This window comes from Eptatretus burgeri, chromosome 15, assembly GCF_056783735.1.
Source record: "Eptatretus burgeri isolate ZD-2024b chromosome 15, Ebu_testis_v1, whole genome shotgun sequence".
Classification (NCBI taxonomy): Eukaryota; Metazoa; Chordata; class Myxini; order Myxiniformes; family Myxinidae; genus Eptatretus; species Eptatretus burgeri.
The window spans coordinates 25,575,888-25,600,731 of record NC_140975.1 but is presented as its reverse complement, the minus strand read 5'-3'; the positions used below and the strand labels follow the sequence as shown (position 1 = coordinate 25,600,731).

At 41.9% G+C, this 24,844-nt stretch overlaps 1 protein-coding gene across 5 annotated transcripts in view; it reads right to left on the bottom strand.

The window, feature by feature from the left end:
* The window catches only part of IBTK (inhibitor of Bruton tyrosine kinase), a 76,694-nt gene extending 52,820 nt beyond the window's left edge, over positions 1-23,874 (bottom strand). For 4 of the 5 annotated variants that reach the window (XR_015051482.1, XM_085855876.1, XM_085855877.1 and 1 more), the window contains exons 1-10: positions 23,728-23,874; positions 19,483-20,115; positions 19,258-19,348; positions 17,996-18,132; positions 17,690-17,800; positions 11,417-11,581; positions 8,740-8,854; positions 8,270-8,579; positions 4,570-4,690; positions 3,527-3,737 (exon numbers count right to left, since the gene is read on the bottom strand). Coding sequence is in view for 4 of the 5 variants with exons in the window: in XM_085855876.1 (XP_085712002.1) it covers positions 3,527-3,737; positions 4,570-4,690; positions 8,270-8,579; positions 8,740-8,854; positions 11,417-11,581; positions 17,690-17,800; positions 17,996-18,132; positions 19,258-19,348; positions 19,483-19,866 (1,645 nt within the window). In the remaining variant the exon portion in view is untranslated. The remainder of the gene's footprint in view (positions 1-3,526; positions 3,738-4,569; positions 4,691-8,269; positions 8,580-8,739; positions 8,855-11,416; positions 11,582-17,689; positions 17,801-17,995; positions 18,133-19,257; positions 19,349-19,482; positions 20,116-23,727) is intronic. The other variant, XM_085855879.1, reaches the window with a different exon arrangement.
* Between the last annotated feature and the right edge of the window lie 970 nt (positions 23,875-24,844).

Below are 24,844 nucleotides of genomic sequence, written 5' to 3'. Positions count from 1 at the left end.
TGCAGCAGGGATTTTGGGCCACTTCTCCATACAGATCTTCTCCAGATCCTTCAGGTTTCGGGGCTGTCGCTGGGCAACACAGACTTTCAGCTCCCTCCAAAGATTTTCTATTTGGTTCAGGTCTGGAGACTGGCAAGGCCACTCCAGGACCTTGAGATGCTTCTTACGGAGCCACTCCTTAGTTGCCCTGGCTGTGTGTTTCGGGTCGTTGTCATGCTGGAAGACCCAGCCACGCCTCATTTTCAATGCTCTTGTTGAGCGAAGGAGGTTGTTGGCCAAGATCTCACGATACATGGCCCCATCCATCCTCCCCTCAATACAGTGCAGTCGTCCTGTCCCCTTTGCAGAAAAGCATCCCCAAAGAATGATGTTTCCACCTCCATGCTTCACGGTTGGGATGGTGTTCTTGGGGTTGTACTCATCCTTCTTCTTCCTCCAAACACGGCGAGTGGAGTTTAAACCAAAAAGCTCTATTTTGGTCTCATCAGACCACATGACCTTCTCCCATTCCTCCTCTGGATCATCCAGATGGTCATTGGCAAACTTCAGACAGGCCTGCACATGCGCTGGCTTGAGCAGAGGGACCTTGTGTGCGCTGCAGGATTTTAATCCATGACGGCGTAGTGTGTTACTTATGGTTTTCTTTGATACTGTGGTCCCAGCTCTCTTCAGGTCATTGACCAGGTCCTGCTTGTAGTTCTGGGTTGATCCCTCACCTTTCTCATGATCATTGAGGCTCCACAAGGTGAGATCTTGCATGGAGCCCCAGACCGAGGGAGATTGACTGTTATCTTGAACTTCTTCCATTTTCTAATAATTGTGCCAACAGTTGTTGCCTTCTCACCAAGCTGCTTACCTATTGTCCTGTAGCCCATCCCAGCCTTGTGCAAGTCTACAATTTTGTCCCTGATGTCCTTAGACAGCTCTCTGGTCTTGCTCATTGTGGAGAGGTTGGAGTCTGATTGATTGAGTGTGGACAGCTGCTTTTATGCAGATAACGAGTTCAAACAGGTGCAGTTAATGCAGGTAATGAGTGGAGAATGGGAGGGCTTCTTGAAGACAAAACAAACAGGTCTGTGAGAGCCGGAATTCTTTCTGGTTGGTAGGTGATCAAATACTTATTTCATGCAATAAAATGCAAATTAATTATTTAAAAATCATACAATGTGATTTTCAGGATTTTTGTTCAAGATTCCATCTTTCACAGTTGAAGTGTACCTATGATAAAAATTACAGACCTCTACGTGCTTTGTAAGTGGGAAAACCTGCAAAATCGGCAGTGTATCAAATACTTGTTCTCCCCACTGTACGTACCGAGCTTCACATCGGCACTTAAACTCATAAATAATATTGCTGGTTTGTGAGGTGGGTATCACATCCTTGTTGACTGATGTCAGCAAACGGCGAGAGGTAAAGATTACTTGGGGTTGCACAGCTCGAGCTGGGCTCCAACAGGTTTAATTCTGTCGTACGTAAACCTGTTGGAGCCAAACGTCCAATAATGTACGGCCTGCCGAAGATTCACAAGGAGAATAACCCTCTAAGACAGATACTGTCCATGGTGCGATCGGCACAACATGAACTTGCCAAGTGGTTTGGAGAGGTACTGCAACCAGTATTGGATTCACTTTCTCATTTTGTGGTTAAGGATTCCTTCACATTTGCAGAATCAATTTGAGCGAAAACACCGACAAGTGAGCACAACATCATGGCATCCTTTGATATTGAAAGCTTGTTCACGAATGTCCCATTGACGGAGACGATTGAGATATGCGCTTGTTTGCTGTATCACATCGATCTGGAACAGCCGATGATCTCAGAACACGTCTTCGTTGAATTTATGAACACAGCAACAAGAGAGGTGGAATTCAGTTTTAACAACATCATGTATGTTCAAAAAGACGGTGTGGCCATGGGTTTTCCATTAGGCCCAGCTCTTGCAAATATCTTTGTTGGCTATCATGAAATGCAGACACTGACTGGTCGGCAAGGGGTCGATTCCCCCATCGTATACTATCGGTATGTTGATGACACTTTTGCTTTGTTTGAGTCTCAGACAGCATGTGACAATTTCCAGGCATGGCTCAACACTCCCCATTCAGCGCTGAAGTTTACCACGGAGCCGGAATCGTCAAACACATTACCGTTTTTGGACGTGTTGGTTGATAGATCCAACCTTGGTTTCACAACATCCCAACGTGTTGGTTGGCAGTATACTCGGTGGGACTCCTACAGTTCCACGAGATACAAAATTTCCTTGATCAATATCCTGGTTAACAGAGCACAGAGGATTTGTTCACCTTGTAATCTTCCTGCTGAAATTGACAAAATCATGAATATACTCGGTGAGAATTGTTATCCTGAGCATATAGTTAAGAGATACATGCACAAGCTTCGAAACGCGACAAGAGATCGGAAGTTTGGTCCGGACAAATGTCCAGTCGATATGAGGATGCCCTGGAAAGGGCAATCATCACGAAGGTTTGAAGTACAAATCAAACATATTGTGTCCAACACGTTTCTGGCTGTGCAACCCCGAGTAATCTTTACCTCTCGCCGTTTGCTGATGTCAGTCAACAGGGATGTGCTTCCCACCTCACAAACCAGCAATGTTATTTATGAGTTTAAGTGCCGATGTGAAGCTTGGAACGTAGGCCGCACAACACTAAGATTGGCTGATCGGATCAAACAACACGTCCCCTTGGTGATTCGAAGAAAGATTGTGAGGGTTAGAACACAACCAGTACGAGCATGTAGAAATATCCAACAACCATCAGCCACTGTACCTGCTTCATCTGCCATTGCACAGCACTTGGTTGCCAACCCTATCTGTGCAGACCAGTACAATGCAGATATGTTCAGGATATTGAGCCGAGGTCAGAGCTCGTTTCATTCACGTATGTTGGAAGCAACCTTCATCTTTACCACCGATCCAATATTATGTCGTCCAAAGGAATTTGTACGATCTCTGTGTCTCTTTCAGCATGGAAAGATCAAGGGAAGTACAGTAACAAATGGTGATTGGACCTTCGGGGAGGCCCTCCACCCCTCTCTCCAGGATGTGGTTGCAAACGTCAATCATCGACGAACTCTGCTCCAGCCAATGGAAGCTCGAGGTGAAGATGAGCCGACCAATTGGTGTTCGGATTAACCGCGACGTCATTACGGTTGAACCAATCAGCGTCTACCTTATTGAGACCTGCGTATAAAGCACGCACCTTCACTTCCTTCATCACTTGCTGCGATTTTTACCCTGAAGAGTGCAGCATGAAAAGCTTCAGTCACTATTATGTCGTGTTTGTTTGTGTCCATATTAAAGTTCTGTCGTATCAAACATCTATATATATATATATATATATATATATATATATATATATATATATATATATATATATATATATATATATATATATATATATATATATATATATATATATATCAGTGCACACTTATACTCCTGACCAATGTACTTGTTATCTTATGTGGTAATAGATTCAAGCAGTTTAGAATATCAATGAAACTCCACCTGAATGCATGGTACGTTGTGCCCACTTCCCAATGACTGCTTCTTTTTCTTCAGTTACGAGGATGAGAGAGTTTGCATTGACACAAGCAGCAGCAACATTGACATCACCTCTTCGACTGAAACACAGCCGTGACCAGCTACCAAACATCCGGCCACTAGACCCTCGGCTTCCAGTTTCCACACTTGGTACATTTTCTTGCCATATAAACACCTGAATGAAACAAACCTCGATATAATAATAAAACAATCTTTAAAATGGGTGTGCATGTATATGTGTATATCCGTGTGCGTATGTGTGTGCGTTTGTTTACATGTTTGAGAGCCTCGGAGGCGTGCGTTTCTGTCTATGCTGTCACTGAACACAATAAAAGGGTAAAACAAAAAGCAGATTTGTGTTACCTATATAGGTGTGACTGACTCTCTGCCAATTGTGTCACCGTGGGCCCGCCTTCAAGAGGCTGATTGACAGGCAATGGCCCACCCACTCCTCTTGGCCCTTCATTGCTCTACGCGGAGGAATGCAGTTATGCCTACTTTGTGGAATCCTTTTCAGTTATGAAAAATTTGAGTAGTCACGGACATTCCCACTGTGAACTGCACTGTCGATTGGTGTTTAAACCAAGTCCTGAGTTAGGTTGTCCAGACAGGAAAAAAAAAAAAGAATAAGAGGAAGAGTAAGAAAGAGAATTACAGACAGGCTATTTTGAGTGTCAGCCAGTTTTGTAGCTCAGAGATGCTGTCCAACATTTTCATGAATGTTATTGGACGTGACATCCTCTGCAGACTGGTAGGTACTTAGCATGTTTCTTGGTCGTTTTTTGAGGATTTGCATTGTGTTAAACATATGGAGTGTCCATGGCATTCCTACATCGGAAATCCCACCAACTTCCTGATATATATATATATATATATATATATATATATATATATATATATATATATATATATATATATATATATATATATATATATATATATATATATATATATATATATATATATATATATATATATATATATATATAAAATGCATAATTCCTCACCTTTCCAGCAGCATCAACAATGGTTACAATGACATGTGAGCCATCTCTCTCCTGCGAGCTCGTTACCGTAGGATCAAGCCAGCCGCCGCACACCGCCAAATTCTTAACAGCTGTGACACCACTATGCCAGGTGAGCGTTGAAGGGAGAGTTGCAGCAAGGTACGATGAAGATCAAAGAGAGAAAAAGAGAGAAAAACTTGGTTTTCAACTGGAGAGCGACTCAGGAAAGGGGGAGGGAAAACAGCACAAACATACTAACAGTACACAATAAAAGGGCAAACCAAAAAGCAGCATTGTGCCACAATGACAAACAAATCTTTACATATTACATCAATATCAAGCATTAAAGTCAAAGAAAATAAAAAAAAAGACAGCAAATTAAACTTTCAGCAACAAAGTTGCCTTCATCAGGGAAACCGCATGCGCCGGCCCAGGTAAGCAGGGATAGGTATAACTGGGTAGCGAGATCCACATCCTGATGATCCATGCATTTTGCTCATGTCAATGATCTCTCGGACTCTCTGGAAAATCCTCTATTTCTCTTTGCCGATGACTCCACCCTCTGCCGTACCATCTGTCATCCCTCAGACCGGCAAGCAGCAGCTTCTTCGCTCACTGCAGATCTGGATAAAAATCACAAACTGGTCCAACACGTGGAACATGTCTTTCAATCCACACAAATCTCACACTCTCACTATGTCTCTTCGAAAGGACCGTTTACAAAACCCCCCCATCCACTTTCTCAACAATCCTCTGGAAGAAGTCTTTTCTTTCAAGCTTCTGGGTCTCACTATCTGCCATGACCTTTCCTGGGAAAGTCACATTTCCAACCTTGCCTCAAAAGCCAGTCGCCGACTGGGAATCCTCCGTCGTGCAAAGTCCTTCCTCGGCCCTCTTGAGCTCCTGACTACTTACAAAGCTTTTGTCCGTAGCCTGATGGAGTACTGCTCTCCCATCTGGGCTGGTGCTCCTGCCTCCCACCTTTCTCGACTTCACGCTGTCGAAACCAGGGCTTTTAAGATCATTGGCATCTCCCGCAATGAAGCTGAGTCTTTGGGCCTCTCACTCAATCACCGCAGGTTGGTCGGTGGTCTTTCTGTCTTCTACCGACTCCTCTCCAGCCTTGCCCCCCTGCTCTCTCTGCGATTTGTCCCAACCACATTTCCACAGGGCGCTCAAGGTCCGCCAACAACCCCCTTCTGGTAAAACTACCAAAATCACGAATCACTGCTCATCTTCACTCTTTCATTCCTCTTTTTCCCGCCTTTGGAATAAACTTCCTCACTCTATTCTTTCCCATTCTTCCCTCCAGGCTTTCAAAACAGCTGTTCACCACCACCTCTTATCTTCCCCCATCCAAATCCTCGATCTTTTCTACCCCCGATAATCCACCCAAGCCCACTTCCTTCAATTCTCCTGCTTTCCTTCCTGAAAGTCCCTGTAATGTCCATCTTCTCCTCGTCATGTTCCCCGTCCCATCCCCATCCCTCTCCCTTCCACAGTTCACCTGTGTCTGTTCCCCAATGTTTTGTCCCTTCCACTCCCACCCCTCTTGTCTCATGCCTCCTTGCTGTGAGTTGTGTGTTAGCTCTCATACGAGCCTCGACCAAGGTATACAAAAAAAAAAAAAAAAAAATGTCGGCTGGGGTTTTTTTTTTGGATACATAGTCAAGGCTCATGGAAGAGCGAATATTAGTACACTGAACGGATCAGGACACAACAGGACAAAAGGAACAGCAGAGAGAGGGGGGGGGAGACACCAGCAGCAGCGCTAAAGGCCAAGATTGAGGTAGGCTTGGACAAAGAATGGGTGTAGGGAGGGAAATGGGGGGCAGGACAGATGCATGGGGTGGACAAGATGGATAGCAGAGTAGTGTCTGCTCTGCTATAGGTGTTCCGCCTACCCCTCTCTACTGTTCCTTTTGCATCCTTTTATGCCCTCATCAGTTAAGTATACTAGCTCTTTCATGAGCCTCAACTATGTATACAAAAAGAAAGAAAAAAACAATAATAAATAAATACTGGATAAGAGCAGAGTCAGTTTTTGTCTTTATCTCCACCACCGAAGGTGGATGGAGGTTATGTTTTTACCCGTCTATCTGTTTGTTTGTTTATTTATGAACAAAAATCTCAAAAAGTTGTGGACGGATTTGGACAAAATTTGGTGGAGACTTGCGTATGTGACAAGGACGAAGCGATTAGATTTTAGTTCAGGTCTTAATCCAGATCTGGCCTATCAGTGGGATAAAAACCAGAATTGGTGTCAAAGCCACCCAATGCTCGCCTGTTTATATATTTATCGTTTTTAAAAGACTTGTCTAATAATATTTTTTATAAAGCATTGCAGTGAAGTCTGATCCAAATAATTTTAAAGCAATATATGTATTTGTATATTGTAATCAGTAACAAGAGAGCAGGTGAGCACAATATATGCCCAAACAAGAAGGTATATACAGAATTGTGCTACTACATGGAAAACAGCATCCTGGTTGCCATGGCAACCACTTTAGATGACGAACGTATGTCACGACACACTGTGCCTATGTACCAAATATGAAACGTGAAAGTTGAAAACTTTGGGAGTTAGAGTGCGAACAGGAACGGATGGAAAACAGCATCCTGGTTGACATGGCAATCATTTTAGATGACGAACGCACGTCACGACACACCGTCTCCACAGTCTGTACCTATGTACCAAATATGAGACGTGAAAGTTGAAAACTTTGGGAGTTAGAGTGCGGACAGGAACGGACGGACGGACAGACAGACAGACGGACGGCCGGACGGCACATAATACGCCCCGATATATATATATATATATATATATATACATACATACATATATATACATACATATACATATACATATACATATACATACAGAAATATACATATATATCGGGCGTATAAAAAAATAGTGGGAGATAAAAACATTAGAAAGGAAAAAATAACTTGCAACAAAAATTTTTAACATTTTCACGCTCACGCCGGAGGTATCGCTATAGCTCTCTGTTCTTCAAACAGGCGAGCTAAAAACGTAAAGTAATCAGCCTGGCAGGGGTATGCACTCTTCTGAGTGCCCTTCTAGTTTCAAATATGGATCTATACCGATGTATATTCATGTGTCCTGCTGCCGAGTTAACATGATTTTGGCTTTGGCACATTCCTGAGGCACATCATTGGAAAAAAATAAAAATAATAAAAATCAATATTTGGATGAAAGAGCCAACATGGCCACTGTAGGCAAAAATAAAATAACCTGAAATGACATCCACACAGGCTTAAGCGTGTCCATGGCATCATGATGTCCATCATAGAATGCAAACTACAATGTGCTCAAACGGCAGGCAGGTCAATTCACAAAGCAACAGCACAAACGCGGCCACTCAATGTTGACGTGCAAACTTGCTCGCAAATACACAGCCTGAAAAATGCTATTATTACCACTAAACCAGTTTGTTCACCATTGTTAATGTTTCCAGGAATGATAAGAAGATGCCTCAAACTACCTGCATAATAGTTTCAAGGTAACAATACAGAAATGATCATGGGGGCATTTCAGTTTAAAAATCGTCAACCAGGTTGATTCATGACAGGATGTGTGGGCATAAGTGCAGCTTTAGGAAACACAAGCCAAATATTGCTTTCTCAGTCACGAGTCAAACTTTGCAAAAATCCCCACAAGGAAGTAAAAACTCACCGAGGAAGACGAATCTTCCGACACTGATACAATGAAAGCAACCAGAGTTCTCCATGTGACACGTAGCAGACCGCAGCACCATCACAAGATTCAACGTTCACTATCTCAGGTTTCTGTGCAGCGCAAGTCACACGCGGCTCCATGAGAAAGCGGTTTCTCCTTTCTGGTACTTCAACAGGCACACCCGGCTCTATCAAAAAGTGACTGTTCCTTTCTGGTGTGTTTCTTCCACCAGGAGGAAGCTGCAACGCGGATACCTTGCGTGGAGAACTAATCAGCTGATCAGAGACCATATTGGCCTTGGAGTGACCTGGAGAAGATTATACTGTATAAAAAAGGGAGGTCGTAGTGAGATAGTAAAGGTAGCGACAAAACAATAAATATTGGGATCCCATGACCGAATACTAAGAACAGCATACCCTGACACCCTTGTGCACAGTTCCAAAATTCTGAGTACAATCACAACTCACCAAGCTGCCCAGCATTCAACCCGAAGGTGTAAACACCTTCTTTTGTCCACAGCAGCGTATGGTATCTCCCAGCTGCCACTCCACTCACCTTTGTCTTTACCTGAGAACAATGAACCTAAAAGGATGCATTTGGATCATAAAACAAAATGGAAATAGTCACAAAAAAGAACAAGTAGGAAGAAACATCAAACATTAATGGGGGAGGGTGGAAAGGTGGGTGGAAAGGGGAGGAAGTACAATATTAACTACTAGCAGGAATTCAGAGTTCAGAAAAAAAGAGCCAGACAGACAGAAAATACAATTTTATATGTATAGATAAAAGATGATTTGTTCATCATGGAGTACGTACTCCATACAGAGGGATGATACAGGAAAACAATGGCCACCCATTCAAATGTGTACACAATGATTCGCTCATCAACTACAATAGAGTGAAGTCATGAGCATTTAAAAGCCATAACTCTTATTCTTATGCATTTTCTGAACTAACAAGACTTTAAAAAGTGCCAGAATGCATCGCTAAAGTACCAAAACAAGAGATCACTAAATCGCCAACTTGTACTTCTTTTTCTTCTCATCTAAAAACAATGTTAAACTGTTACCCAACCTAACTCAATAACTGCTGAAGTGATGATGGTGATCCCAATGCAAGGAAGTTACAAAACGTTAAGTGTTTCATGAAATGAAATAGAATGTAAATGTGGACTCAACCAAAACAAGCCAGGATTGTGGGGAGGGAGGGGGATGGGGAGAAAATGGACAGAACCATTCCAAAAGCGATTTTTACCTCCGCGGACATCTCCTAGCCCCCCCCCCCCCCAAAAAAAAGATGCTGCTCCAGTGGCTGATACGCATTGATGTCTATATATTATCTCACTGATCTGCATGTGTGTATTTTGTTTTCTTAAATAAACTCTTTTATATATTCCCCCTCAAAAACAAACAAACAATATTTTTAAAAACATTTCAAACAAGAAGGGCACGCTGACATCACATCAACAGAGAGGCCTCCGCCCACATTATTACATCATTATAATACTTGGACCAAGTTTGATTTAAATCCCTGAACCCAGATTCAAAATATTAAATAATGCTGGCTGCCAGACCATGCATCCGATCAGGTTGAAATTTAAAATACATATTCCACATGGCCACTAGATCATAACTGACGTTTCACGTCGATTGATGAAGCAGTTCAAGAGAAAGAATTGTTTTAAGATTTGAGTTGAAACCAATATGGCTGCTAGACCATGTGACCGATTCATTATTCGTGAATACCCTGGTATCCCCAAGGCTTGTTGAACATGTGGGTGAAGTTTCCCCTCGATCTATCAAGCTGTTCTGGAGAAGAATATTTTAAAAGGATTATTCTTCAAAAAAAAAAATCATAGCTACCAAACCATGTGACCTATGACATCATAGTTGGAGAACGTTTTATTCCTCATGGATAGGCAATCATACCTGTAAAGTTTCACCTCAATCTGTTCAGCTGTTTAAGAGAAGAAGATTTTTGAATGTTTGTATCTTCAAAACAATATGGCTGCCGAATCACGTGACCAATGGCATCAATATTTTTCTCCAACACAATTTAGCCCGAGATGACCATCAAAAATTTTCATACTGATCGGATAAAGCGTTTGACGTATGCAATTATATAGTCATAACAAAGCCACCTATGACATCATTAAAAAAAAATCACTTATTTCCTATAGGGAACAGTTCACATATGCCAAGTTTAATTTTTTTCCATAGAGCGGTTTCAGAGATACGGAGGTCCAAAGTTTTTCCTTTTTTCCAACATGGCTGCCACACGTTTTTCCAGTGAGTCTTTAAAAACATTCGACATGAGTCGTCACACCTATGGTGAAATTTCGTGTCAATCGGATAAGCGGTTACAGAGAAAATTAGCATGAACGTAGATATGGACAGACAACCCAGAAATAACAAAATGGCTTCGCCATTTTACATAAAAATGTAAAAACAGAGGGATGAAATCTCAAAACAAAACAAACAACCAAACAAGGCAGGAATGACACATTACGATGCCACAATCTTCTTATGGATTATCATCACGACATCTTTTGACATTTTACTTTTGTTATGGGATCGTGATGGATGAAGAAGAAGAATTAAGGAGAAGAATAACAATGAAGAATGACACCACATTGCAATTCTACAATACAACACCACAACCCTCTTATGGATTAGCATCATGACACCTTTCGACGGTTGTTCTTCCATCACAAACTCACAACAAAAGCTGCCACCTTATATAATTGTAATTAGATATAAATGTGTTGGTAAAATATGCAAAATAATTGTTGATAATTGTATTACAATTAAACTTGCAAAAAAAACAAAAAATTGCTCTTTTTGTATCTTCATGATTATAACTTAGCTTGGTCCTCCTTGTGGTTATGTCACTTGCTGTATGGTGAAATACCATACAACTCGCACACAAGTATACCCCGCAGTTGAAATTTTTGGAACTAATTTAACGTATCGCCAAAGGGTTATTTGTGTGAAAATACGGCAATTAAATTAAGAAATAACAGCCCTTTGGGATGTCGCCGATGGGGCCATTAGGAAATGATGTTTTGTATTGTTTGGTCATTAGCAAAAACAATCACTAAACGATAGAATCAAGTGTGAATGGTAACGGATCAAAATGCTAAACCTGTTTAGGTGACAAAGACAGTTCGAGCTCATGCGGAGCACCCAGCTGCCTGTACGTATTGAGACCAAAAGCCAAAACGCATCCATTATTGGAAAGGAGAACAGAGTGATCTCTTCCAGCCGCAACGCTGATGAACACGTGAGAACTCTTCACACACCTTGGAATCTGTCACACACAAAGCATACGACGAGACTAATAAGCAGTCTTCTAAATGTAAAGAAAATCCAAAATTACTGGCTGCATCCATAATGACTCTTTCATTTGCAGGTAATTGAACACTCAAACACAGTTTTCGGAAGCAGGGAAGTCCCCCAATAGTCCGGATGTCAAACACCATTTTTCAAGATGACCTTGCATTAGGGTCCGCACAATGTTTTTCTGCATTTTTGTGATCATCAGACCATCTGAATGAATATTCTGATTGATGACACTCTGGCACCCTTGAGCATTTTTGTAGAAACCAATTAATATGCAAATTAGTGGTGGCCATTGTCGAAATTAATATTTTTCTTAATATCTCCAAAAGTAAGCATCCAAATAGCCTGGTTGAGGTGTCTACACCCATGTTTTTAGGGTCACTGGTTATGATAAACCCACTTAAAATTTAATAATTTAAATTTAGTTCATTAATATGCAAATTAGCAGTCGCCATTATTAAAATAACAATTTTTCTTAATATCTCCAGAAGTAAGCATCCAAACAGCCTGGTTGAGGTGTCCAAACCCATGTTTTTAGGGTCAATGGTCATAAGCCCACTTACAATTTGACAACATTGAAATTTAGATCAATATGCAAATTCGCAGTCGCCATTATTGAAAATGTAGATAAATAGACATATAGATAGAAAAAAAAAACACTTCAGTCTTTGTGAATATAGATCACTTTATTATTATTCATACAGATTCAACAATTCAGCAGTATGCAATGAAAGCAGCTAACAACATGAACAAAAGAAAACATTCCTGTGTAAATCAAATGTTCATATATATATATATATATATATATATATATATATATATATATATATATATATATATATATATATATATATATATATATATATATATATAAATATATATATATAACAGGTTTGTAAACCTTATGAAGGCTACTTCAGTGCTTGGTGTCTCATTCAGTGTCAGAGTCATCATCAAGGGCAAATGCAGCAGCTGTCTTGGTGCGCTCATTCCTGCAGCCAGTATCTCCGTGGCACGCACAGAAAACTGTGCATGGTAACTTGGCTGCTGTGCAGCGGCATTGAGTTGTGTAGCATTGCTTGGCGGAGGAACATCCACATCGTATTAGCTCCAAGATATCTGGTGGTGCAAGAGCAACATTGGGCGGCAGCATAATTGGAAGTAATGATCTTGATGCCTCATCACGTTTCCATCCGTACTGAGTGGGATCCAGAGATGGTGGCTGCAGCTCAGCAGCTGACTTCTATATTGCTGTCTGGAGATGAGCACGTCACACGTTTTGTTCAAAGGACTCTGTAGTTGGGGGCAGAGCCTTTAGGTCTGGTGCTTTGATGGCATATAGATAGAATATGAAAAGATGGTTTTGCCATCTTCATTGACCACACCTCTTTGTGAACATCAGAAATGTTGCTTCTCTCCTTGCTACCATAGCAAACAGCCATGAACACAGTGGCTTCGGCAATGACATCGTCAATAGATGCATCCACATTCCCAAGTTTCATTTTTCCCATTCCATCCACATTCTCCTTATCTTATCTCGGTCCTCTGCATCAGATCGTATGCGTGATGGATTCTCTTCCTTGTGAATGGTCACCTCTGTGACTATGTGCCCCTCAAACATATCTGTGAGATCGTGGACTATCTGACTAATCGTGTGCATACTATAGGCTCACTTCTTCAGTGTAATGCCAACGATTCCATGTATGCCATAAACGTAACGCATGAACATGGACTCGATGTACATATCCGAGCATATGCCGTTCCATAGGCCCTTCTTGTGCCGCATCACATGATCTCCTTTTAAGAACATTTCCAGAATGTTTCCATGAAGCCTTTCCATCGATCGAAGGTAGTAGAGCGCATATCTACCATAGTTGTGATGTCCAGCCGTGAAGAAGTAGGGGAGCATCTCCTTCATAGCCCAAAGATGCAATGGCCAGTCTCCTTCACGCTCAGCACGAACAAACGCCATCATGATGAATACAGGTTTCACAAGGTTCTGCACCCATAGTTGTGTGGTCATGCTCTTTGTTGCTTTGGTTTCAAGAGAGTCCATTAAGTCTTCATGACTTTCTGCCTGAGCCACGCTGGAACGAAGGACCTCCTCAGTCACCATTCGCAGGGCCCTGAAGTTTTGGGGAAACTTTTTTCCACCAAGCATATGAGCAACACCTCCAAAGGCAGATTTCATCACGTCTTCCAGCCCACTTTCAGCTATCAAGTTACCCACACAACTGATGAAACTCATAAGGGTGTGCATGCCGTCCAGCCTTGGTATTAACTGGGTAAATCGCTCAGGATAAACCCATTTAACATTAACGGCCACTCAATACAGCTGTTTGTCGTTTGTGAAGATGGTTACGGTTTGTCCACACTCTGCGGTCAAGCGTTTTCCCTCCTCCATTACTGTAAACATAGTGTCCGGATCAGCTGGATCCATATCTATGAGTGGTGTATAAATGGCCCTCGTTGCAGATTGGATGGATCGTCCTTGCTCTCTGCAGAGCTTCGTATTAAAGCCACCAAACTCTGGTGTGTTCTGATCAGAAGTGATTTGCTTCAGAAAAGAGAACTCCACATCTTGAACTCTCCTAAGTTGTATAGCTTGATGAGCCAATACGCGGAGTGGTAACACCACACGTGTGGCTTCTTCAACTGGCATCACTGGTTTCTCAGGTCCCTTGTACCTTTGAACCAAAATGTCTTCTGTCACAGGTGTCTTCATTTCATCACGGGCAATCGTCTGATGATGGCTTTATCTTCAGATGTGGAAGATATCTCCTGATCTTTTATGGTAAGTAGTACTGCAAGAGAACGCGTTGAAACGAGTCCATTCTGGGATGAGATATTTGTGTCGAAGTTGTCAGCAACAACCTTAACGAGGCCACATTCAGCATTGGACGTTCCCCTAATCCCAAAGTGAACAGTTGCAACCTTTGCTGCTTATCCCTTGAAACGCTGAAACTCATCATAGGAACAGGTCACACGATAGTTGTACTACTGTTCGATGAGGTTTTTACAACTGACTAGAACTCCCAGTGCTATTTGGAGTGTAGTTGGTCGAATGGTGATCATATTTGTAATGATGTTTCCTATCAGAGCTCCTGGAAGTGTGCATTCGAATTTAGCTGATATTTTGGAGAGTAGCAATTGAAGGGTTGAACTCACTGCTTCATTAGCAATATCTATATTAATTCTAGTCTGATAGGAACTGGGGTCGGACGGCAACTGCTTAGATTCCTGTGCAACCTTCTTGGCAAATCGTTCTATGGAAACATCAATGGTGTCATCTTCATCTGATGCTACTAAGTTGATCGCAATAGATGCTCTGCTGCGAAACAGGATTAAACTAGCAACACCTTTACCAGACAGAACCAGAAGCTCAGAGCCAAGTATATCCAACAATTTGGATAACAGGGTTCTTCGAGAGTAGAGCTTTCCTCCATGATCCTTGTACATATTGTAGACTTCAACTGAATTCCAGATGCGCAACATGTCGTTTTTCATTGATAGGATGGTAGAACTGACAGCTGGCTCAATGTCCTGAGTTTCTCTGCCACTGTGTGCTGCTGCTGCAACAGACGGGGTGCCATGAAGAACTTTCTGCAGTCATCGTGATATCTCGCATCAGCAGCATGAAGATCGCCGATTGCGCCCATTAATCGTATCTTGACCTGGCGTCCTCCTTCATCCTGGCGGGAATCGATAACATCGAGAATAGTTTGTTTGAAAGTTGTCCGATCAACACGATCTGCAGTCCTACAAAGGAGAACTCGCCACCAACGATTAGGATTCTTCTTATCAAAGTCCATGATGCACTTTTCTCCGCAAAAAATGCAATATTCTTTAAAGTCAAATACTGTCGTCTTTGAACGGCGGCTTCTTTTGCTTGATGAAGCATCTTCCGAACAAACATTACTCATTCGTTTCAAGTGTCTTTCTATGTGTGAGCATGATGTGTACATTGACACACAGTCTCGATTGCATTTGAGCTCGATAGATTAGTCTGCCTGTAATCTCTGTTCAAGCTCTTCATGTATACTATCTTGTCTTGCTGTGCTTGACTGGATGATACTTCGCACTCTGTCTGGACCAACTGTTACCAGAGGTTTTCCAGCTTTAGTTGCATCGCGGGGACTGAAGAAACAGTCTCCCACGGTGATGGAACCTCAACCTGTAACAATAGAGGTAATTATAAACATAAGTAAACATTTAATTTCTTTGTTCGTATTTAAAAAAAATTCTCAGGAAACAGGTTCCACCCTGTGTACTTTTAAAAATCAATAAAATACAGTTGCTTTCAGACAGATCATGTTAAATAATAATAATAAAAAACCTGCTTGCAAATAATATCGATCATTCCACTGTATCAGAAGAATTACTCTTTCGGAAAACTCAGTTCTCAATGTTTCTTTCATTACATTACAAGCCTCAACTTACTTGATCAGAAACAGTTCATGCTGTTGATCTTCTGAGGTCAGCCATTTCTTCACAACTGTACTGGGGATAAATGGCTCTGCGCAAGTTATTTTCAAACAGTTTTGTTGTTGTTGTACAACTGTACTGCAAAAACGCCGATCGGTGCGGACAAATTCAGGGGGTAGGGTTATGCTAATTTGCATATTAATGAGCTAAATTTCAATGTTATCAAATTGTAAGTGGGTTTATCATGACCAGTGACCCTAAAAACATGGGTTTGGACGCTTACTTCTGGAGATATTAAGAAAAATAGTAATGTCCACAATGGCCACCACTAATTTGCATATTGATGTGTTTCTACAAAAATGCTCAAGGGTGCCAGAGTGGCATCAATCGGAATATTCATTTGGATGGTCTGGTGATCACAAAAATGCAGAAAAACATTGTGCGGATCCTAATGCACGCTTTTCTGGCCAACACTCGGACTACAACCCAACTCAACATGCGCCGTGGAAAAGACCATCATCTCGTCCAGATTCAAGCAAACCCCATATCCTCACCCTGCGTTTCCAGAAAATACAATCTCATATGATGTTCTTCTCTAAGCAACCTACACAAAGGTCATTTGAGAGGTTTTGCATGTGCCTTGATTGATCATGACATCTCAAAAGAGGATTCATTTTTTACATTCTCACTGATCTTCCTCTCCTGTTCACATGCACTTTTCCCTACTTACCATGCTCGTCAGCTTTTCCTGTCTGCTGACACATTCCTCGTCTACTCAGCCCATTCAGTTCCCGTGTCCTGGTTGAATGTCCCTACTTATTCTGCCGACAAGTTCATTCTTTCATACTCCCCAGTACAGCAACTACCACCGCTCCCTTGCTGTGTCAACGTCAACTCTCCATCATTCAACTCTTCCACTAACCTCAATGTTAAAAAAAAAAGTTTTTAATAATATGGTAGTGGCGCAAGTAAAACCCTCTAATACTACACACATGCACCCTACAGTTCAATGCACTTTTATCATTTGTACAGTAATTAAAGAAGTATGTGTGGTAATAGTCACTGCTCAGAGCAGGCGGAGATGTCTGCATGGCTTCAATGGATCCCTACGCTAACAGTTCTTCAAAAGGGCTGCTCAACTCCAGTGAGCCTTTAACCATAGCTACCCATGATAGTTTCTGCTCACCAAACTTTTCCATTTTGTTCTGTCATTGTGCAAATATTGCCCGGAAGTTCAAACTGTTCCACACAAAACCCATTCCAGATTGTCCCACATCTATCTGTTTCCTTTCACTTCTTCAAGGATGTTAACATGTTGTCCTCCATCAGACTCTTCCACACGACCACATACGATCAAAAAGAAAAGAGAATCTTGTTTAATGCGACAAAATGTTAAAGTCTTTCAAGCATAATGGTGAAGCTGCAAAAACAAAACAAATGAGATGTCGACGATCTCTATAAATCAGACAGTACGTGTGCAAAACCCACAACGATCAATTGAAAAAGAAAACGCAGCCTCGTTCTGCTTTGATAAATAACAAAGGAAACCGAACCACACCACTTTAAAGTTGAGTTTTAAAATTCACTTTGCAAGTACAGTACTGCCCCAATTGTTAACCACTGTCAAAACCAGGACAATTGCAGCTCTCACCAGACAACTGGCCTGGTCGCCATGACCGAGACGTCCACCAGTACCATGGCCACAGGTGTATACAACCCCAGAAGTAGTCAAAAAGATGGAATGAAACTGGCTCAGAGCGACCTTGGGGAAGTGAGGGTGTCGTACGAGTTGGACATTGCATACAGGTAGTTTACAAAAGCAGAAAAATATAAGATAGGTGGGAGATGTGAAAATAAATAATAAATAAAAATATAACCCAAAGGAAGGACACTAGAAAATAGCAACGCAAATAGAAAATGTGGATGGAGGCAATCACACAGACACCAAAGTCCTAACCTTTGCAATGGTGATACTCGAATCCCGGAAAAACCGAACTGGCTCTGGACTGACATACGGCTGCATAGATCCATGCCCCAACAAAAAGCTCCCATTTTCACCCCACGTGTACACGCCAAGGTGGTCTGAGCACGAGGCTGAGATGTACAAACAAATGAATGGGGATGTCAGAAGGAGCAAGTCAAATCTATGGCAGTTAGACCTACACACATCAATTACTATAGGCACACCAAAGAGCAAAGGAAACAGTATAATTTTATGAACTATCAGAAATAAGTCATTTTTTATTCATAGTCGTGGAAAACAATACAAACTGGAACAGCACACGGTAGAGCGCATACCTCCACCTGGCTGAACAGGTTACGTTTTGTATCCCACTGATAGACCGGATCTGCATCTGGAACTTAACCAAAATCTAATTAGCTTGTTCCTGTTTTGTAAAAAAAAAAAAAAAAATCTCCACTACAAACTTGAATCGACTTACAGGTGAGCAGAGTCATTTTAAGGGATTCTCCTTTGTGCCGTCTAACCTGGGTTTGAATCCCAACCCAGCAATAAACTGCCACCCTGGTGTTTCACATGCAAGGTGAGGTATCAACGAGTGCACCATCCATCCGTAGGACATTAAGCCCGAGGAAACCGCCTTGCAGGCGCAAATCGCGTGTGGACGTTAATTGTCCCCACAATGTCTTTCGCAAAGAGTAGGCGAGTGATTGCCATCCATCCATCCATTGGGACCATACTGTGTGCAGAGCGTTGCTGCTGCCTGAGTAGTCTCCTTGGCTATTGGGCACAATCCTGGACGGGTCGTCACTCCGACACAGGATACCAGCATGCTGGCACTCATTTTGCCGAAACCGGAAGGATGACAGGCAGAGTCAACCCCACCTGGTATTAATTCAACAGCCGAGTGGGATTTGAACTCAGGATGCTAAGATCCCAAGCACACCACACTAAACATAAAGCCAACACCAGGCATGAGTGATCGTCAGCACCCCAAGATTTACACATTTCTGAAAGAGTTGAACATCAGGCCTGGTCAGTCGGTTCCAGAAAGAATTGGGGCACTATCGTCCCCCATGGACGAACCAGCAAGATGGGAATAATTGAGGCTGTTGAACACAGAGAATACAAGAAAAAGAATACAATTCGTTTTCTTTCAAATTTCCTTGAATTTTTTTCTTCGTCTTGCACTAAATGGGATCAAGCAGGCCCCGGATGCACACCACATTGATCTCCTTTGCATAAGATGCACAAATCACCGTTTTGAAAGGCGACTCCTACGCGATCGCGGATGAACAAGCCCAAAGCAGTAAGACCTTCCTTATCACTCTTCGTCAAAGAACCTCCATTCTGGAATTCATGGGGCAGGTACAGAAGAGACTGCAAATTATACAATCAACTGAAAAATGCAAAAAAAAAAAAAAAAAGTGTCAACCATTTTGCTTATTATTCCACTTAATCAATATTATCAATACAACGATTACCAAAATAAGCTGCTTGGCTGAATCAAGGTTTCCATGGAAAAAGGCATAATGGAGTGGGCTCCAACCATTTTCACAATCCTCTCGAATGACATCATCAGGTCGCAGAGTTAAAAGGGTTGTTACCAGAGCTGCACGGCCAGGAAGGGAAGCTGCCAGATGCAGAGGTGAACAGCGTAGGCCTTCAAGAAGGCCGGTGACCTTGTTGCAGAGGCCAGGGAGTCGAGCAAGAACCTCGGCATCTGACATTATAGCAAGGGAAGCCGCGACGCGGTTAAAATGCTGCATGGATGGCCATTGTGTCATGCACTCGGGAGAGCAAGAGGACGGGGATGATGAAGAAGGGGTAAGGAGGGAGTTGGGAAATTCTGTGGCAGGCTCAGACATGTTTACTTGGAACTAAAGATGTAGGATGAAGGACGAGGTTTGAGCTAAGAAGAGGAATGGCGATTCTAAAGGTATTAAGGATTATAAAAAAATAGATGAAGACCTTCCAGTAATTTGTTAAAAAAATAATTATTATAATAATAAAAGACTTTCCCTCAAGAACCCTTCATTTGTTCAACCACCAACCCAGTCACCCTTTCCCACCCCAACTTCTCGCTGTTCTCAAACTTCCATAATTGTATGAAGAAACTGCAAAGAAATGAGGAAGAATTGGGAGAAAAGAAGTTCATAATTAGGTTGATGATTCACAAGTACAATGATTAGGAGTACAAAATTATATCATCTGAAAACATAAACTAGAAGGGCACTCAGTAGAGCGCATACCTCTGCCCTATAATGTCTGATCCACGAGAACATATCAGGCCCAATACATTTTTGAAATAGCATGCCTTTCAGTACTATATCGTTTTTAGCCCTAATCTCAATGGTGAAGAATCACTTTAAAAAATCAAATAATTCTCGTATGCAGATCCAGATTCAGATCTTCACCAAAATCGAATCAATTCGTCCTTGGCACACACCCATCCTGTCCACCAATTCTCATCCGAATCCGTCCACAACTTTTTGAGATATTGTGCTATATGTCGGTTTCGCCCTATCTCCCAATGGTGAAGAATCACTTCAAAAAATCATCAGATCTGGATCCGGATCTTCACCAAAATTGAATCAATTCTTCCTTGTCACACACCCAACATGTCCTCCAAGTTTCATCCTAATCCATGCACAACTTTTTGAGATATTGCACTATATATCATTTTTGGCCCTGCCTCTGAATGGTGAACAATCACAATTAAAACTAGAGGGGGAGCACTCGGGAGAGTGCAAAACCTCCGCCGCCAATACCGCTGGGTCACTCAAGTGAACCTTATATCTTATTCATTAAATATGATGTCAACAGTGCTGACAGCTATAGTTCTTTTCTCCAACATTTTTTTGGGGAGGGGGGGGGTTGGAAATCACTTAAAACATGTAGAAATGCAAAAAAAAGAAATCGAAATTGTTGAAAAAAAAAGTTGCAAAAGTTTTTTTTTCTCTAACAATTTTTTTTTTGGGGGGGGGGGAGGTTGGAAATCACTTAAAATATGTAGAAATGCAAAAATAAGATTTTTTTCTCAATTTTTTTTTGGGGGAGGGGGGTTTGAAATCACTTAAAACATGTAGAAATGCAAAAAAAAAAAATTCTCGAACAATTTTTTTTTGGGGGGGGGGGTTGGAAATCACGTAAAACATGTAGAAATGCAAAAAAAAAATTTCTCTAACAATTTTTTTTTTTGGGGGGTTGGAAATCACTTAAAACATGTATAAATGCAAAAAAATATTTTGGGGGGTAACAATTTTTTTGGGGGGGTTGGAAATCACTTAAAACATGTATAAATGCAAAAAAAAAAAATTCTCTAACAATTTTTTTTTTGGGGGGGGGGGGGGACCAAGTCCAAAATTTAATGGCATGATCCTTGGACCATACCTAACCCCCCCACCAAGTTTCGTCGAAATCCGTCGGAGTTTTTCCGTAATACTGTTCACAAACAAACAAAAAAACAAACAAACAAACAAACAGAAAGGTGTGAAAACAGTGACCTCCATCCATCTTTGAAGATGGCGGAGGTTAATTATGAGATCTGGATCCAGATTGGGATCTTCACCAAAATCTAATCAGTTCGTCCTTGTCACACACCAAACCTGCCCACAAAATTTCATCCAGATCCATGCACAACTTTTTGAGATATCCTGTACACAAACAGAGACGGACAGACAGAAAGTGGTGAAAACATAATCTCCTTCACCTTCGGTGGCAGAGGTAACAAATAAAAAAATTACAATAAAATTAAAAAATATAGATATATCAGTTGTTAAATATTCAATTCTGCATAATCTCACTCATGCATTACCCACCACACTTTGTAAGGTGGGGTGAGAGGGGGAGTGCCAACCACACTCGGGAGGTGGGGTGAGGGGGGCAGTGGCCACCACACTTGGGAGGTGGGGTGAGGGGGGCAGTGGCCACCACACTTGAGAGGTGGGGTGAGGGGGGCAGTGGCCACCACACTTGGGAGGTGGGGTGAGGGGGGCAGTGGCCACCACACTTGGGAGGTGGGGTGAGGGGGCAGTGGCCACCACACTTGGGAGGTGGGGTGAGGGGGCAGTGGCCACCACACTTGGGAGGTGGGGTGAGGGGGCAGTGGCCACCACACTTGGGAGGTGGGGTGAGGGGGCAGTGGCCACCACACTTGGGAGGTGGGGTGAGGGGGGCAGTGGCCACCACACTTGGGAGGTGGGGTGAGGGGGGCAGAGGCACCACACTTGGGAGGTGGGGTGAGGGGGGCAGTGGCCACCACACTTGGGAGGTGGGGTGAGGGGGGCAGTGGCCACCACACTTGGGAGGTGGGGTGAGGGGGGCAGTGGCCACCACACTCAGGATGTGGATTTGTGGGGGGTATTGGTTAACATAATTAGGTGGTGGGTTGGAATGGGGCCATTTCCCACCACATTAAGGTGCGGTGAATGGGGAACGGCCAGTTAATTTGGAGGGTTGCAAGGTGGATGAGGGGGACAATGCTCAGCTCACTCAAGGGGGCAGCGAAGGGGTACCTTTTGTGTGCTATTTTTGTTGTTTTTTTTAGATCCTCATGGAGGATCTCTCAGTCTTACTCACGTTGTTGTTCTTCATCTTCTTCTTGTGGACTTTTTTGTTTCAGAGCCTACAGTTTTCATCGGAACTTCATGAAACTTGGCATATATATGTAAAAATATCCTGCGCAACCATCTCCGATTTTGAAAATTCCTCCTAAAAAAAAAAGTTATGACGTCAAAATATCTCCGCTAATGGAAATCGCCTAAAAAAATTGTCTCCGAAACTCGGCAAGCTTTTTGAATTCTGTTTGCGGGAATCGAACAGGGCATTAGCAGAGATGAATTATTGCACATATGATACATCACGATGACGTCATTACTGTCATATCATTTTTTTATGACGTCATTCCTATTTTTTGACATTTTTTGTTTCACAACCCAGAGTTTTCATCGGATCTTCGTGAAACTTGCCATGTATATGCAGAAAGCCCACGTGCAGGCAGTAACCATCTCCGATTTTGGAAAGTCTTCCTAGAAAAAAAAGTTGACGTCATAATTTCGCCGCTAATGGAAATCGCCTTTATCTCCGAAACTAGGCAAGCTGTTTGAATTTTGTTTGCGGGAATCAAGCCGGGCATTAGCACAGATAATTTATCGCCAACCTGATACATCGCAATGACGTCATATCCGTTTTTATGACGTCATCATTAAGAGGACGAGGATCTTAGCTCTTTTGGAGCTTGTTAACAAAGCCAAGGGTCGTTTTCCAAAAACTTAAACCTCGCACTTCTGAAAAATTAATCACAGCATAGACACTGCAGTTAATCACGAAGAAAGCTGCGCGATGTTACAAAACACACATATATATATATATATATATATATATATATATATATATATATATATATATATATATATATATATATATATATATATATATATATATATATATATATATCGACTGGATGTTACTCTAACGGAAACAATGAGCTGTGAAGGAAATGCATACAATACAATACAATACAATACAATAGCATGAAATACAAAAATAACCAAAACAATAAAACACGATCCAACCAAAACCGCGTCGGGTGAACACATTTGGAGGGAGAAGATCCCTCAGAAAAACGCGGAATAATAAAAAAAAAAAATCGAGGTTACATCAGATGATCGAAGGAAATTGAAAAGTGTTCCTCAGTAAAACTGAAACTCGCTCGCCAAGCTTCTCACCATCTATTATTTTGAAATGCCACAAACTGTGAAGGAAACGGAGCACAGAGAGAAATAAAACTTATACTCCATAACTGCCGTGCTGAGATATTTATACCCAACTCAACACAATCTTCCGAGCACTGCAATAAAACGCCCGTTCATTGGTTGCCGTGAAATGCGCTCTGCATCCTCAACGGCAATTGGTCAATATATTTTCGAATTGTGTTCCTGTATTAATTATTAAAGTACAACAAACGATTGAGTCGAAATTAAAGGAATAATGTATTTGTAAATCAATCAATAAAATCCAAACAAAAGTTGATATTGAAAAGTGCAGGGAAACGAGCCGAGCAAATATTATGATGCGATACACCTCAATTAGTAATACCTTACGCTTGACAAGGTATAGAAATCTTTCTCTCCAAATTTGGTTTGCATGGTAAAGGGGACAGAATCATGTCGTATGGATTCTATGTATTGGTACTGCATTCTGCAGTAAAAGTGTATAATTAATTTATCGAGTCAGTCTGCAATTATTCATATTAAATCATCCAAGGTGAGTTTGCTTCATTTCGGGATCCTTCCGATCGATGACTCAAATGCATTATTTGGTCTCCCATTTGATTGAAGATATTAAAATGAAAAAAAATAGGACATTGGCATTTTGGCACGTTGGAAGGAATTTGTCATTGCACCAAAAATAGGCAACCTTTATCATCAGGCAGGTAAAGTTCAAAACTTTGAGAGTCAATTATCATGCGAGGTGAGGAGTAAACCCGAAGAGTTTCTCATGGGGTTCTGTAAGAAAACCAGACAAAAACAGAGTGGAATTCCTCATTTACAGCAGCAGGATTCATTCAAGGCCATCTCCACTCATGGCTCGCAGACTTCCTCTCCTGTCGCAGTCAACGTGTGGCCCTAAATGGAGTTCTTTCATCCCCTCTTCCTGTGCAGGCTGGAGTTCCTCAAGGTAGCGTTCTGGGCCCTGTTCTTTTTCTGGTTTTCATCAATGATCTCTCGGACTCTCTGGAAAATCCTCTATTTCTCTTTGCCGATGACTCAACCCTGTGCCGTACCATCTGTCATCCCTCAGACCGGCAAGCAGCAGCTTCTTCGCTCACTGCAGATCTGGATA